We start from the raw sequence: 13735 nt of genomic DNA, 5'->3' as shown, positions 1-13735 counted from the left end.
CCTCTCAGCGGCTTTTGATACCATCGACCATGGTATCATGCTGCACCGGTTGGAAGAGTTGGGGATGGGGGGCACTGTGCTACGGTGGTTCTACTCCTTTCTCTCTGACCAGTCGCAGTTTGTGTTGGCAGGGGGGCACAGGTCGACCTTGAGGCCTCTCATTTGTGGAGTGCCTCAGGGGTTGGTCCTCTCGCCCCTTTTGTTCAACATTTATGTGAAGCCACTGGGTGAGATCATCTGTGGCTTTGGGGTGAAGTACCACCAGTACGCTGATGACATCCAGCTGTACATCTCCACCCCAGGCCACCCCAACAATGCCCTTGGAGTGATGTCTCAATGCCTGGAGGCTGTGCGGATCTGGATGGGGAGGAACAGGCTCAAGCTCAACCCTTCCAAGACTGAGTGGCTGTGGTTCCCGGCATCCCGGTATAGTCAGCTGACCCCATCGCTGACTATTGGGGGCGATTCTTTGGCCCCCTCGGAGAGGGCGCGCAATCCGGGAGTCCTCCTGGATACGCAGCTGTCCTTGGAGGAACATCTGATGGCTGTAGCCAGGGGTACCTTTTGTCAGGTTCGCCTGATTCGCCAGTTGCGACCTTTTCTTGATCGGGATTCCATGTGCACAGTCACTCATGCCCTCGTCACCTCTCGCCTGGACTACTGCAATGCTCTCTACATGGGGCTCCCCTTGAAGAGCACCCGGAGGCTCCAACTGGTCCAGAATGCGGCCGCACAGGTAATTACGGGAGCTGCATGGCGCTCCCACATAACACCGCTCCTGCGCAAGGTGCACTGGCTCCCAGTGGTCTTCCGGGTGCGCTTCAAGGTGTTGGTTACCACCTTTAAAGTGCTCCATGGCATAGGACCTAGTTATCTTCGAGACCGCCTGCTGCTACCGACAACCTCCCATCGACCTGTGTGCTCCCACAGAGAGGGCCTCCTCGGGGTGCCATCAGCCAAACAATGTAGGTTGGTGACCCCCAGGGGGAAGGCCTTCTCTGTGGGGGCACCTACCCTATGGAACCAGCTGCTCCCAGAGATAAGGAGAATCCAAGACCTCGGTGCCTTCCCATGTGCCGTTAAAACTTTCTTTTTTCAGCAAGCTGGGCTGGCTTAACATATTTTTAAATATTTTTAATTTTTAATTGGTCTGTCATTTTAAACTGGGGCCAAATTAGTATACATTCTTTTAATTGTTTTTAATGTTTGTATTGTATGTTTTTATCTGGCTGTACACCGCCCTGAGTCCCTCGGGAGAAGGTGCGGTATATAAATTCGAAATAAAATAAAAATAAATAAAATAAAAAGTTGTGTAGCTAAGATAATCTTATAAAACTAGCAAGTAATGGTTTAGTAATTAGATGAACATATTATCAAATGTATGTTAACCATATATGGAAAATTGGATGTATGTTAACCATATATGGAAAATGCATGATCTCACCGAATCCTTTGTCTTAGAAATGTATAAAAACAGTTGTATCAGAGCTCTTTCCTTGTTCAAAGTTTCAGGTATAAATCTGGCTCTGAACCTTGCGCAATAGAACTGTCTCTGGCTGACCCAGGAATGTTGTTTGGTCCCTTCATTCCACAACAAGACTGCTACCACAAGAGAATGTGGAGAAGCATTTGCTGTGAATGCAAACTTTATTTATTGAATTGGAACAGCGTGGAATACAGATTCCTGAGTCTTAGAAGGTACTGTTGGTGTTAAATAGTATTGATGAAACGTGGGACATTGTTTCAGCTGTTTTTGAGTGCAAACCAGAACAAGACTTACAAATGGAAGCTCTTAAAGCCTGTTTGATTTCTGAAGAAAACAAACACCATTTTAGAAAAAGCCATGAGGAGAAATTCCTGAGATGGGGGTCCAAGGAGTAGAGAGAGAAAAGCAACAGACAGCATGTCTGTAGAGATCGGATTACAGCCCAGCAAAGTTTTTCTAAAAAGCAAGAAACAGGACAGCAACACTGGAGGTGTTTCATGTGTAGTGATAAGACTCATCTAAAGAAAGACTGTTTGCAAAGAAGAAAGACAACAGGACAAGCTGCTGTTCCAAAAGTTAGCTATTGTAATAGCAGAGACAAATGTTTAATTGACAGTGGGGCTAGTCAAACAATTGTTAATAATTCTTAATTGTTTTTCAGAATGGATGAGATGCAGTAGCCTTAGCAAATGGCCAGAAGGCTAAAGTCATTGGAAAAGGCAGTGTGCTGATTCCATATCTGGAGAAAAAGTTTAGTAACATGTTACGTGTGCCCAAAATGGAGCATAATTTACTAAGTGTCCCCAGTCTAGACAAACAAGGTTTTGAGACCACATTTGTAAATGGGAAGTGTCTTATAAAACGAGATGAGAGTGTATGTGCACAGGGCATAAAACAGGATGAACTTTATGTGTTGCAGGGACAAAAGGTTCAATGTGCCCAAACATGTGGAAATGTGGCACAACATGATTCATGCATTCATCTCTTGCACAGAAAGCTTGCCCATGCCAGTTTCAGAGTTTTGCAAAAGATGCAACAGTTTGGAGAAGGGTTAAACTTAAAAGGACATAAGGCATACTTGGACAGTGCAGTATGTAAATCATCAAAGTCCAAGGCATTCCCAGTAAGCAAAAGTAGCACAAGGCAGACAACAAAAGCTCTAGAGCTGGTACATACAGATTTGGTTGGGCCAATGCAAGCCAGTTGGGAGGAGCAAAGTATGCACTGGTCATTGTATGCAATGGGTAAGCTTCGTAGAAAGGAGATATAAACAACAGGTATGTCAGCTGCAAACTGACAAGAGGTTCAGAATTCATTCAGAGAAAAGAAGTTAGATTCTTTTAAATATAAATTTAGAACTTAAATATAAAATATAAATATAATATAAATATACAGTATATAAGCATGATGACTGCTGCGATGTGCTCTACATGGCAGTGCCCTTGAAGACTATCAACTGGTGCAGTATGCAGTGCATGCCTTAGTACAATGATGACTAACCTTTTCACCGTTGTGTGCCAAAAGCGGGGGTCGCATGTGTGCGTGCCCACACCCATAATTCAATGACCCCCCCTCCCGCACTCCCCCTGCATTTGGCACACGATGGCCTGACTTCCAGAAGTTGGGAAATGAGTCGTTTCCGGCCTCCCGAGGGTGGGGAAGGCAGTTTTCGCCCTCCCCAGGCTCCTAGAAAGGCTCTGGAGCCTGGTGAGAGCGAAAAACGGGTCTTCCGGTCCCACCGGAAGTTGGCAAACAAGCTGTTTCCAGCCTCCGGAGGGCCTCCGGGGGGGGGGAGGCCATTTTCGCCCTCCCCAGCCTCCTAGAAAGGCTCTGGAACCCTGAGGAGAGCGAAAAACAGACCTTCCCCACCACCCAAAGGCCCTCCAGAGGCCAGAAACAGCCTGTTTCCTAATTTATGGTGGGTCCAGAAAGCCCGAAAATCAGCTGGCCGGCGCACGCTTGTGCACTGGAGCTGAGTTAGAGCAACACTTGTGTGCCCACCGATATGGCTCCGGGTGCCACCTGTGGCACGCATGCCATAGGTTCGCCATCAAGGCCTTAGTATGTCCATGTAACTCCTCTGCTTTGCATATTGCACTGTTCCCAGTTTAGTCCTACATAGCATAGGGCCTGGTTATTGGTTGCTTGTATCTGCCCAGTCAATTTGATCTGGCAGGGCTGATTTGGATCTAGTTACCTTCAATTAAACAATGCCCTCTATCAAGACCCTGAAAACTTGCCTTCTCTGTCGCAGTGCCTGCTCTACAGAATGATGTTACCCCCAAGACCTAAACACCCCATCCTGATATTTTGAAGGTGCCTGAAGACTTGGTTCTTTATCCAGGCTTTTGATAGGGATGATTGAAGCCTCATTTTAATTTAGGTAATATTCTTTTGTTTAAACCTGGTTGGTTATACTGCCATATCTACTTTTGGGGGTGTGTGTCTTATATTTATTGTCATGTTTTCATGCTTTCTATCATTTGTAAACTTCCCAAAGTCTCCGGGAGTTGGGCAGCAGATAAATTTAATAAATAATAATTACTATATATCCCAATTTTTAAAATGCTACAAATTTCCAATAACAACTTACCTTACAGGATTGTTCTTGTGGGGAAAATAGAAGGGAGCATTGTGTATATTCACTGCCTTGAGTTACTTACAAAGTAATAAAGGTGGGCTACGTACCCATCTAATAAATAGATTTAAATTATGTATTATTTATTTATCTAAAAATTCAACAGTAAAATCAATTACCTGAAAAAGTGAAGTCTCTAGAATATGTGCAAGCAGGAACTAGACTGCCATCTGTTGGATATCCTTAACTATATTGAGTAGTGGTGCTGAACACAATGGTCTCTATTTTATTATTCTATTTTAATAGGGATAAAAAGCTGTTAACTGATAGCACTAGTTAATAAAGGAATAAAGCAATATGTCCAAATTGTATTATAAATGAACATTTAGCCTGGAGTCTGAAAACAGATTTCCCATTCAATACTGAAGAGGACATGAATTCTCTTTTACAGGTTAGCTGACAATATGAATTTGAATGTTCATATGGATTATGAACTGGATTATGTTATTTCTATACTATTACCTGTTGGTGTAATTCCTCCATATCAGATTAACATTTAGCTTTGTTAATTGTTGTATTTTATTCTTTTTAATATCTGCTCTACAAGACAAGCATGTTTTCAAAATAAGAAGTTCCCCATTCCTTTTACAACATCTTTCTCCAAATCTATAACCTCTAGATATGCAAGCGTATACTGGCTAGGAACCACCGAAGTTCTGATTCAGGACTTCTGGAGGTATTTAGGTTGATAAAAGCATCCATTCATTCAGTCAATCGTCTATCTCAATCTTGCGATCAACTTTAAAATAAATACAGCAGCTGAACAAACTTTTTAAAAATGTGGGTGTTTTAGAGTTTTTCCTATTTCATTTTTGCATCATTTAACAGAAGGAAGAGTTTATATTTTGTGACTTTTTCTTAATTCTAATAAAGATAATACTCAACTACACATTCGAAAGTGTTACTTTAGTTTAATCGATCATCGTTTTATTAGTCATTGAGCTGTTCATATCTCAATGAGATATGAACCGTCTTCTTTCGCCTCTCTTACCGTTCCTATTTATTTACTCGGTAACAAATGTTGGCATTCGAGGCTGGATAAACTAGCACGAGCGCAATACCGTCCCCTCTTCACCTAGTCCTAGCCTATCTCTAACTAACAAGCAAAAACTCAGAGTAAGTACTGCTCTACAGTTGATTTCAGACAGCTCAAAACACGCACGTTGCGTGGGCAGCACCAAAGATGGAGAAGGCTATGTCGCCAATTTTGTTCCTGAAAGTACTAAGGAAACTTTCTCACCTTGAACATAGCGGTGAAAATGTTTTCTCCTGATGTGTGGCCAGGGCTGATGACGTAAAACGTATGCGCTTGATATACGGGTATTATATTGTAACGGTAAAAGCCGGCGGATGTTACGTGCCACTTAAAAAAAAATCACTACTCAGAGGCGGGTTTTGCCTGTCCTGCTTTCTGTTAAGTAGAGCGGCTGGTATCTAGGCAACCGCTAAAAGCGGTTGAACGGGAGACGTTGAGAAAACGGGTCTTCGAGCCTAAGTGCGGTATGATGTGGAACCATACGCCCATATCGCCTTTCGTCCTAAACGAAAAGGAAAAGGAAAAGCAGAGGTAAACCTTCCTCCCTATTATTCCAGGAGTTTGACTGTAATATGAGACCGCGATAGCATAACCAGATTTTGAACTCTGTTGTGAACGATAACTTGTTCTCTTTGTAGTTTATAAAATCGTATAAGCTATATATTAGATCTAGTATACTTGCCTAAAATAAAAATCAATAGTCTCTTTTCAACATGGAAATTGAACTTAACTTTATTGCCTCCAAACTCAGGGAACCCGATTGTGGCACGGAACTGATAAGAAGTTGATGCCTGAATCTGAGACACACACACGGGCTTCTTTACCCACCTGAAAATACGAATCACCAAGTAATTCAGGCAAAGCAAAAAAACATTTATTAAAGGGAGGGTCAAGTATTTTCATAGGGTATAGAAACTACAGAAACATGACATTTGGTATATATTGAAGGGACATAATAATAATAATAATAATAATAATAATAATAATAATAATAATAATAATAATAATAATAATAGAACAGATAGAATTGGTGGGAAATAATAGTAGAGTCAATAGAATTGGTTTGACTTGCTGTTTTGCTTCTGTAAGAATTGCTTTGCTAAGAATTAGAACTGCCTCTGCCATTTGTTTCTACCAGTGATCTCACTTCTTTGTTATGTTTTTTGGTATCATTCTGTACCTGGTGGATAGCTCAAGAAGTGGGGTTGCTAAGCACCCACCCACCCCCTTTCCTTGCTGCACTGCCAAAGGAAGGGATGGGCCAGGGGGCCAGAATTGGGTACTAAGCTAATGCTTCTGAGGGTATAAAAAGGACGCCATACCTTCTCCAAGGTGTGGTTATCTCCTCACATGCATTGTATCTGTGATATAGTCCCACCCAGCATTTTGTTTTTGGCCATAAATAAAATCTTCTTTTTGCAAGCCTCGTCTTGAGTCTCTTTTTTTGGCATTCTGGTGACTCAAGTACATTTTGGGACTTTACATATAATACATTAGAAAGCAAGTCAAACAATAAAAGACATTGATCAATCAATCAGAGTAGAGCTGGAAGGGACATTCTAGATCTAGTCCAACCTCCTGTTTAAGCAGGAGACCCTATATTATTTCAGTCAAGTGACTGTCCAGTCTCTTCTTAAAAATTTCCAGTAATGAAGCACCCACAACTTCTGACAGCAAACTGTTCCACTGATTAATTGTCCTCACTGTTAGGAAGTTTCTCCTCAATTCCATGTTACTTCTCTCCTTGATTAGTTTCCATCCATTCTTGTCCTACCCTTTGGTGCTTTGGAAAATAACCTGACTCCCTTCTCTTTGTAGCAACCTCTCATATACTGAAATACTGCTGTCATGTCCCCCCTAGTCCTTCTTTTCTCTAGACTAGCCAAATCCAAATCCTGTTCTTCATATATTTTAGTCTCAAAGCCTTTAATTATCTTACTAAAAGACTTAAACAATAGAAAAGACTGATTCTAGTGTAAGGTCCCCCGAGCCACTGAAATGCCAAAGAGAGTGAGACTCAAGAGGAGGCTTGCAAAAAAATATCAGCTGTTTATTCTTTGGCCAAAGTAAAAAGTCTGGGTGATTCTATTTCCAAAACACAGGCAAAAGCATGTAAGGAATAGACACACACTGCAAGAGTGGCTCAGAGTATTATATACATTTTATGCCGATAGAAACAAAGTTTATCCCATCAGACAAAGCTTCATCACCAACATGATCTTGCTTTGTTCAGGCCTCTGTCTCTGCCCATGCTTTACTATCTTACAGAGTATTCCTTGTCCTTGTGTGTTCAGGCTCCTAGACAGGCCCACCCCCTTATCTATGGAGCAGGATGTTCCTGGGAACTGTCTCCAAGGATGTGCCTAGCTCTGAAACAAATGACAGAAGCAAGAAACCAGATAGAAAAGATACAATTCTCTTACAGAATGAATTCCTAACAAATGATTCCCAACCATAGCAAAATAGTACAAGCAACTTCTTTAACAGAAACAAAGAGCAAAGGTTAGATTGATTTGTATCAATATGGCCTTTCATTTTCCTCCCTTTTCTTATGTCAGGATGCTTCCTGTCAGTGGTGAAATAGGGGAGCATTTCAGGACCATGAGTTTTGCTGATCTAAGGGGAGGAGTCAGTGGACACTGAGGAGGCCAAGACTGCCATCCCAGTGATGGGAGATGATCCATATGCTGGATCAGAGGGATGAAACGGGAGAAGAAGGAGATCTGCAAAGGCTAAAAACACTAGAAACCGAATCCTTTTCCAGTGGGAGAAGATACTGCCAAACCAGTTGAAGTCAACTGCCCCAGTCCAAGTCTGCACCAGTATGTGGGCAGGCCACTCATTGTAGATCCGTGGCTGGCTTCCACATAAACAGGTGTACCCAGTCTTTCACCTTGTTATATGGAAAAACAATACACATGCTCCATACCAACAGCTAGGCAATTGCACATAGGCGAACTTTCCACATATCCAATATAAGCCATCTGTAGCATGCCAATTAAGAATTTTATTACCCACATCCGTCCATAACCACTCAGTCTAGGTGCATTTTCAAAAGGGTTACTAGGTTGTCAGGTTAATTCCAGATTGAAAGGTTACATTAAGCAATGAAAAGACCCTTGTAATATATGGTTTTTCAGATTAATCATTGCATTATATTCTCCTATTAGTTCTACCCATAAGAAAATTATAACCATTGCATTAAATCGAAACATCCTATATCTTTAGGGATTATGATATCACTATCTCCTAGGACTACTGTGTTCAAGTTTAGTTTAGTTTAGTTTAGTTTATTTGATTTGTATACCGCCCTACTCCTGAAGGACTCAGGGCGGTGAACAGCCAACAATAAAATACATAGATACACAAAATTTAAAAACCAGATAAAATCAAATTAAATCATTTTGGCCCAGACAGATTAAAACACCCCAATAATTTAAAAACAGATTAAAATTTAGATATTTAAAAAGGGAAGAGATTAGGCCAAGCCCGCCTGATGGAATAAAAAGGTCTTTACAGCGCGGCGGAAGGTGCGCAGATCCGGGATCCTCCGTATCTCCGGGGGGAGCTCATTCCAGATAGTAGGTGCCCCCACAGAGAAGGCTCTCCCCCTAGGGGCCGCCAGTCGACACTGTTTGGCTGGCGGCACCCAGAGGAGTCCCTCTCTATGAGAGCGTACTGGTCGGTGGGAGGCTATTGGTGGTAGTAGGCGATCCCGTAGATAACCAGGTCCTAAGCCATGGAGCGCTTTAAAGGTGGTAACCAAAACCTTGAAGCGCACCCGGAAGACCACCGGGAGCCAGTGCAGCTCGTGCAGGAGAGGTGTTACATGGGAGCGCCATGTCGCTCCCATTACCACCCGCGTGGCTGCACTCTGCGCCAGTTGGAGCCTCCGGGTGCTCCTCAAGGGGAGCCCCATGTAGAGAGCGTTGCAATAGTCCAGGCGGGAGGTGACGAGGGCATGAGTGACCGTGCGTAACGAGTCCCGATCCAGAAAGGGATGCAACTGGCGGATCAGGCGAACCTGATGAAAAATCCTCCCGGTCACGGCCATCAAGTGCTCTTCTAAAGACAGCCGTGAATCCAGGAGGACGCCCAAGTTGCGAGCCCTCTCCGTGGGGGCCAATGATTCACCCCCAATAGTCAGTGATGGCATCAACTGACTATATCGGGACGTCGGAAACCACAGCCACTCGGTCTTGGATGGGTTGAGCCTGAGCCTGTTCCTCCCCATCCAGATCCGTACGGCCTCCAGGCACCGGGACATCACTTCAAGGGCATCGTTGGGGTGATCCGGGGTGGAGATGTACAGCTGGGTGTCGTCAGCATACTGATGGTACTCCACCCCGAAACCACGGATGATCTCGCCCAGCGGCTTCACATAAATGTTGAACAGGATAGGCGAGAGGACCGACCCTTGCGGTACCCCACATATGAGGGGCCTCGGGGTCGACCTCTGTCCCCCTGTCAACACAGACTGCGACCGGTCAGAGAGAAAGGAGGAGAACCACCGCAACACAGTGCCTCCCACCCCTAACTCTTCCAACCGGTGCAGCATGATACCATGGTCGATGGTATCAAAAGCCGCTGAGAGATCTAACAGGACCAGGACAGAGGAGCACCCCCTGTCCCGAGCCCTCCAGAGATCATCAACCAACGCGACCAATGCCGTTTCCATGCTGTACCCGGGCCTGAAGCCCGACTGGAACGGATCCAGATACGTCGTTTCATCCAGGTGCTGGGGGAGCTGTTGCGCAACCACACTCTCAACAACCTTTGCCACAAAACGAAGGTTGGAGACCGGATGATAATTTACCAACATTGCCGGGTCCAGGGAAGGCTTCTTGAGGAGAGGCCTCACCACCGCCTCTTTCAAGGCGGCAGGAAAGACACCCTCACTCAGAGAAGCATTTATAATCCCCTGGAACCAGCCTCGTGTCACCTCCCGAGAAGCCAGCACTAACCAGGAGGGACACGGATCCAATAAACAAGTGGTCGCGTTCAGTCTACCCAGAATCCTGTCCACGTCCTCAGGGGTCACAGGATCAAACTCATCCCAGATAACATTCTCAAGACCTGCCCCAGTCCTTCCCCCTGAGACTACCCAATCGGAGTCCAGATCTTCCCGAATCTGAGTGATTTTGTCATACAGATATTGAACAAAATCCTCAGCTCTACCCTCCAAGGGGTCCTCCCGCGCTTCCTGGTGGAGCAGGGAGCGGGTCACCCTAAACAGGGCGGCCGGGCGATTATCTGATGACGCAATAAGAGCAGCAAAATAGCTACATTTCACTGCTTTTATCGCCACTAGGTAATTCCTAATATGAGATCTTACCAGTGTCCGGTCAGATTCAGAAAGACTGGCCCTCCAACTACTCTCTAGGCGTCTTTTCCGGCGCTTCAACTCCCTCAGCTCCTCAGTGAACCAAGGAGCTAAATGAGATCGGTGCCGGGTCAGAGGTTGATCAGATTAAAGGCCCCAATTCTTATACATTTAATCTACCCGGTCTTCCACTATTTCTATATCACAAGGTTCTTCACAAACACATACTGGTCTACAGTCACAACAATGGTAACAACAACATTCAGTGATACAATTACAATCACAGAATCAACACATCCTCTAGGGTACAAAGTTCCACAGTTTCGTTTGGGATCTTCAGATGAAATAACATTGGCCAGGATAACTCAGGCAGGAAAAATCAAAAAGTTGGTACTCCTGCAATGAGAAAAAGAAATCACAAACAGAAACCATTCATACCAGCACGACCACGTAAGTTTTTGGTAATGTTTATTCTTAGCGGGTCTTCTCCAGGAACCACTTTCTACTCTTTAAGTTCATCAACTGGTCCTTTTACACGTGTGTAGTAGGTCCACCTTTTGTTGTTTGTCCAAACTGCTGTTTCACTGGTCATCAGGACTTGGCAGGACCTGTCCCAGGTTTGGCTAAGTTTTTCCTCACATCAGCTTTTTGTCAGGGCCCAATCATCAGGCTGGAATTTATGGACAGCAAATTCGGGAGGTAGGGATTGAGCTAGTAGTCCTGAGTAGTAGTGTTTCTGAGGTAAGATAAAGAAGAGGAGAGCCCAAACATACAGTTCTTTACAACAACAAAAAATCTTTTAGTTTTGTTTCATATTGTGGAATTTCCAAGTGTGGTAATCCAAACATCATTTCATAAAATAAAATATCAGCATCCCTTTGTAGCAAGGTTGAGTTCTGAGCAAGGCCAAGGGTAAACATTTGATCCATGGCATAGATGAATTTGCATTCCACCGAAAGGATTAGAGCATACACAAAGTATGCCTAACTTGACTTTCGATTCCCTGCAATCCAATGTACCACCTGCAAACATAAAGCCTCCAGGCAAATTGCCAGAAAATGCACTTCTGTCTCCACCCAAAGTCCCCCGCTTCCAGAGCACTAAGAAAAAAAATCATGAGGCCTGTGTGATATGAAATTATGTTTCTAACACTGTGCAATCTGTAAACTACAAGAAGCCCAAGAAAAAAGTTCCTACGTGTGGCGGCCTCAGTCCCCACCCGCTCTCTCTCTGCCCATTTTGTTCAAGGTGGGAGACAAAAGGTTGCCCAGCCCTGCCCTGGCCAAGACAAACCTGAATACCAGATTGCCTCACGCTCAGAGCCCCACTGGACCCATCAGATTCTGAGCTGCACCCAAAAATCTAACACCACAGAAGGTGTCAGCACTTTTGCAGTAAAATGAGTCTCTTGCTTGTTGTCTATAGCTTCTACTATTCCATATCTACGTATCAACTCTTCCAATTATAATTTTGGTGACTACTGCTGCAGTGGCTCTCGTGGCTGGATAAGCCTCAACCCATCCAGTCATGATCCTCTATCATCAATAAATAATTAAATCTCCCCACTTGAAGGAGTTTAATAAAATCAATTTGAATGCATCAAAATGGTCTCATGCTAAATGTTGCCTTCCCTTTTCTTTATGTGTAGGACTTGTTTAGTAACTCTTTTTCATACTATACAAGTCACATTTGTTTAGTTACTGTATATAATCCACAGCATCCATAAGCTTCCAAAAACACATGACATCATACCTTAGTCCCCCAACAGTGCCCTGATATAGTACTTCCAAAATCAACATTTGCCTTCCATCAGGCAATATCCATTTCCATTCTCCAATACTCCATTTCCTCCACTTTCTCTAACTCCTTCTTCTCATAACATTAAACATTCAATTCCTCCTACCACTGCCATCTTGACTTCCAAGTCAGCTAAATTATTGCCTCAAGCTTCAAAGGAATTCAAAGCTTGATTTGAGGCATAAAATTCACAAGCCTGTGCAGACCACCTTAAACGTAACTTCCTAACTAGTTAGACCAAAACTCCATCTTTTCCTTCTACTACTTTCTCTTCCCATATGTAAATAAATTAATCCTTCCCCCCAAGGGAACATCCATTAAATCAAGTCTAACCCTAGGCTTTAATACAACTATCCCAACACAATATTGTTCAAGAGCCTTGGTAGTACAGTGGTCTAAGGCACCCTGTTATTAAGCTGGTTATTAAGACCAGCTGCCTGCAATTACTGCAGGTTCGAATCTCGCCAAGGCTCAAGGTTGACTCAGCCTTCCATCCTTTCTAAGGTAGGTAAATTGAGGACCCAGTTGTGGGGGCAATAAGCTGACTTTGTATAAATATACAAAAGAATGAAGGCTATTGCTTAGCGCATTGTAAGCCGCCCTGAATCTCCGGAGAAGGGCGGCATATAAATCAAAATTAAAAAAAAAAAAAAAGATCCAATCCTCAACTCCTTCAGGTGTTATTTTTCTACTACTTTCATTAATCAAATGTCTTAAGTATTTTATCTCTCTCTCTACATATTGTAATTGCTAACCCATCTCTGTAACAATTCCTAAAAGGGCAACAACTTGTGCCGCTAACAAACAAACAATGCCATAGGATGGAGCACCTAAGCATTCAAAATGCACACAGACATATTTTTAAAAAATGGAGGTAAGAAGAACAGCTTCAAAAAATAAAACAATCTAAATGAAGTATTTTGGATCAATGCTCTGAAATATATTTGGAAATATACAAATGTAAGCAAAATCTTTCAAAATCATTTCTTTTATATAGGTTTAATTAAGCATTTTAAACCTCAAAAATTTCCAGAAAAAAATAAAATCAAAATTGTATTCAGAGCAGAAAAGAAAATATATCTGCATAGTTTTTATATGCAGATGAAAGAGACCAAAACAGTGAAAGGCAAGGCTGTATGAGCAGGTCACCCATTTGCCCCACCTTTCTCAGACAGGCTGGGCAGAGAGAGGTGGGTAAGAGAAAGGAAAAAAATTGTTTAAAACGAGCAGAAAAACTGCAGGGTGGGGGGGAGTTTCCTGCTTCTCTCACTTTTCCAAGGCAAAAAAAAAGTCCTTGAGTTAACAACCAGCGAAGACAAGGAAAAAAATTTAAAAGATACACAGAAATCTCATTCCTTTTCTCCACTCAGCATTCTCTCAACAAAATAATTTTCTCCGTTTCTCCCCCTCTCTCTAGCTTTAGCAAATCACACACATTTCCCCACTCTTCCACCA

The 13735-nt window shown here is 43.2% G+C and overlaps 2 protein-coding genes across 8 annotated transcripts in view; one reads left to right on the top strand and one right to left on the bottom strand.

Moving 5' to 3' along the window:
- The window catches only part of APOO (apolipoprotein O), an 87379-nt gene extending 81819 nt beyond the window's left edge, over positions 1-5560 (bottom strand). For 2 of the 5 annotated variants that reach the window (XM_087871345.1, XM_087871346.1), the window contains exon 1: positions 5365-5559. In XM_087871345.1, the coding sequence (XP_087727471.1) occupies positions 5365-5373 (9 nt within the window). In that variant the 5' untranslated portion in view covers positions 5374-5559. Of the gene's footprint in view, positions 1-5364 lie in introns of all 5 variants that reach the window. The other 3 variants (XM_034433182.3, XM_060694057.2, XM_087871344.1) reach the window with 3 other exon arrangements.
- C5HXorf58 (chromosome 5 CXorf58 homolog) overlaps positions 5470-13735 on the top strand; it is an 83711-nt gene continuing 75445 nt past the window's right edge. The window contains exons 1-2 of one of the 3 annotated variants that reach the window (XM_087871343.1): positions 5556-5691; positions 5912-6008. Coding sequence is in view for 2 of the 3 variants with exons in the window: in XM_034433180.3 (XP_034289071.1) it covers positions 5627-5691 (65 nt within the window). In the remaining variant the exon portion in view is untranslated. Of the gene's footprint in view, positions 5692-5911; positions 6009-13735 lie in introns of all 3 variants that reach the window. The other 2 variants (XM_034433180.3, XM_034433179.3) reach the window with 2 other exon arrangements.

Source organism: Pantherophis guttatus, chromosome 5 (assembly GCF_059756535.1).
Source record: "Pantherophis guttatus breed Tessera chromosome 5, ASM5975653v1, whole genome shotgun sequence".
NCBI lineage: Eukaryota > Metazoa > Chordata > Lepidosauria > Squamata > Colubridae > Pantherophis > Pantherophis guttatus.
The sequence above is the reverse complement of the archived record's forward strand: the minus strand, read 5'-3'. Positions and strand labels throughout refer to the sequence as shown.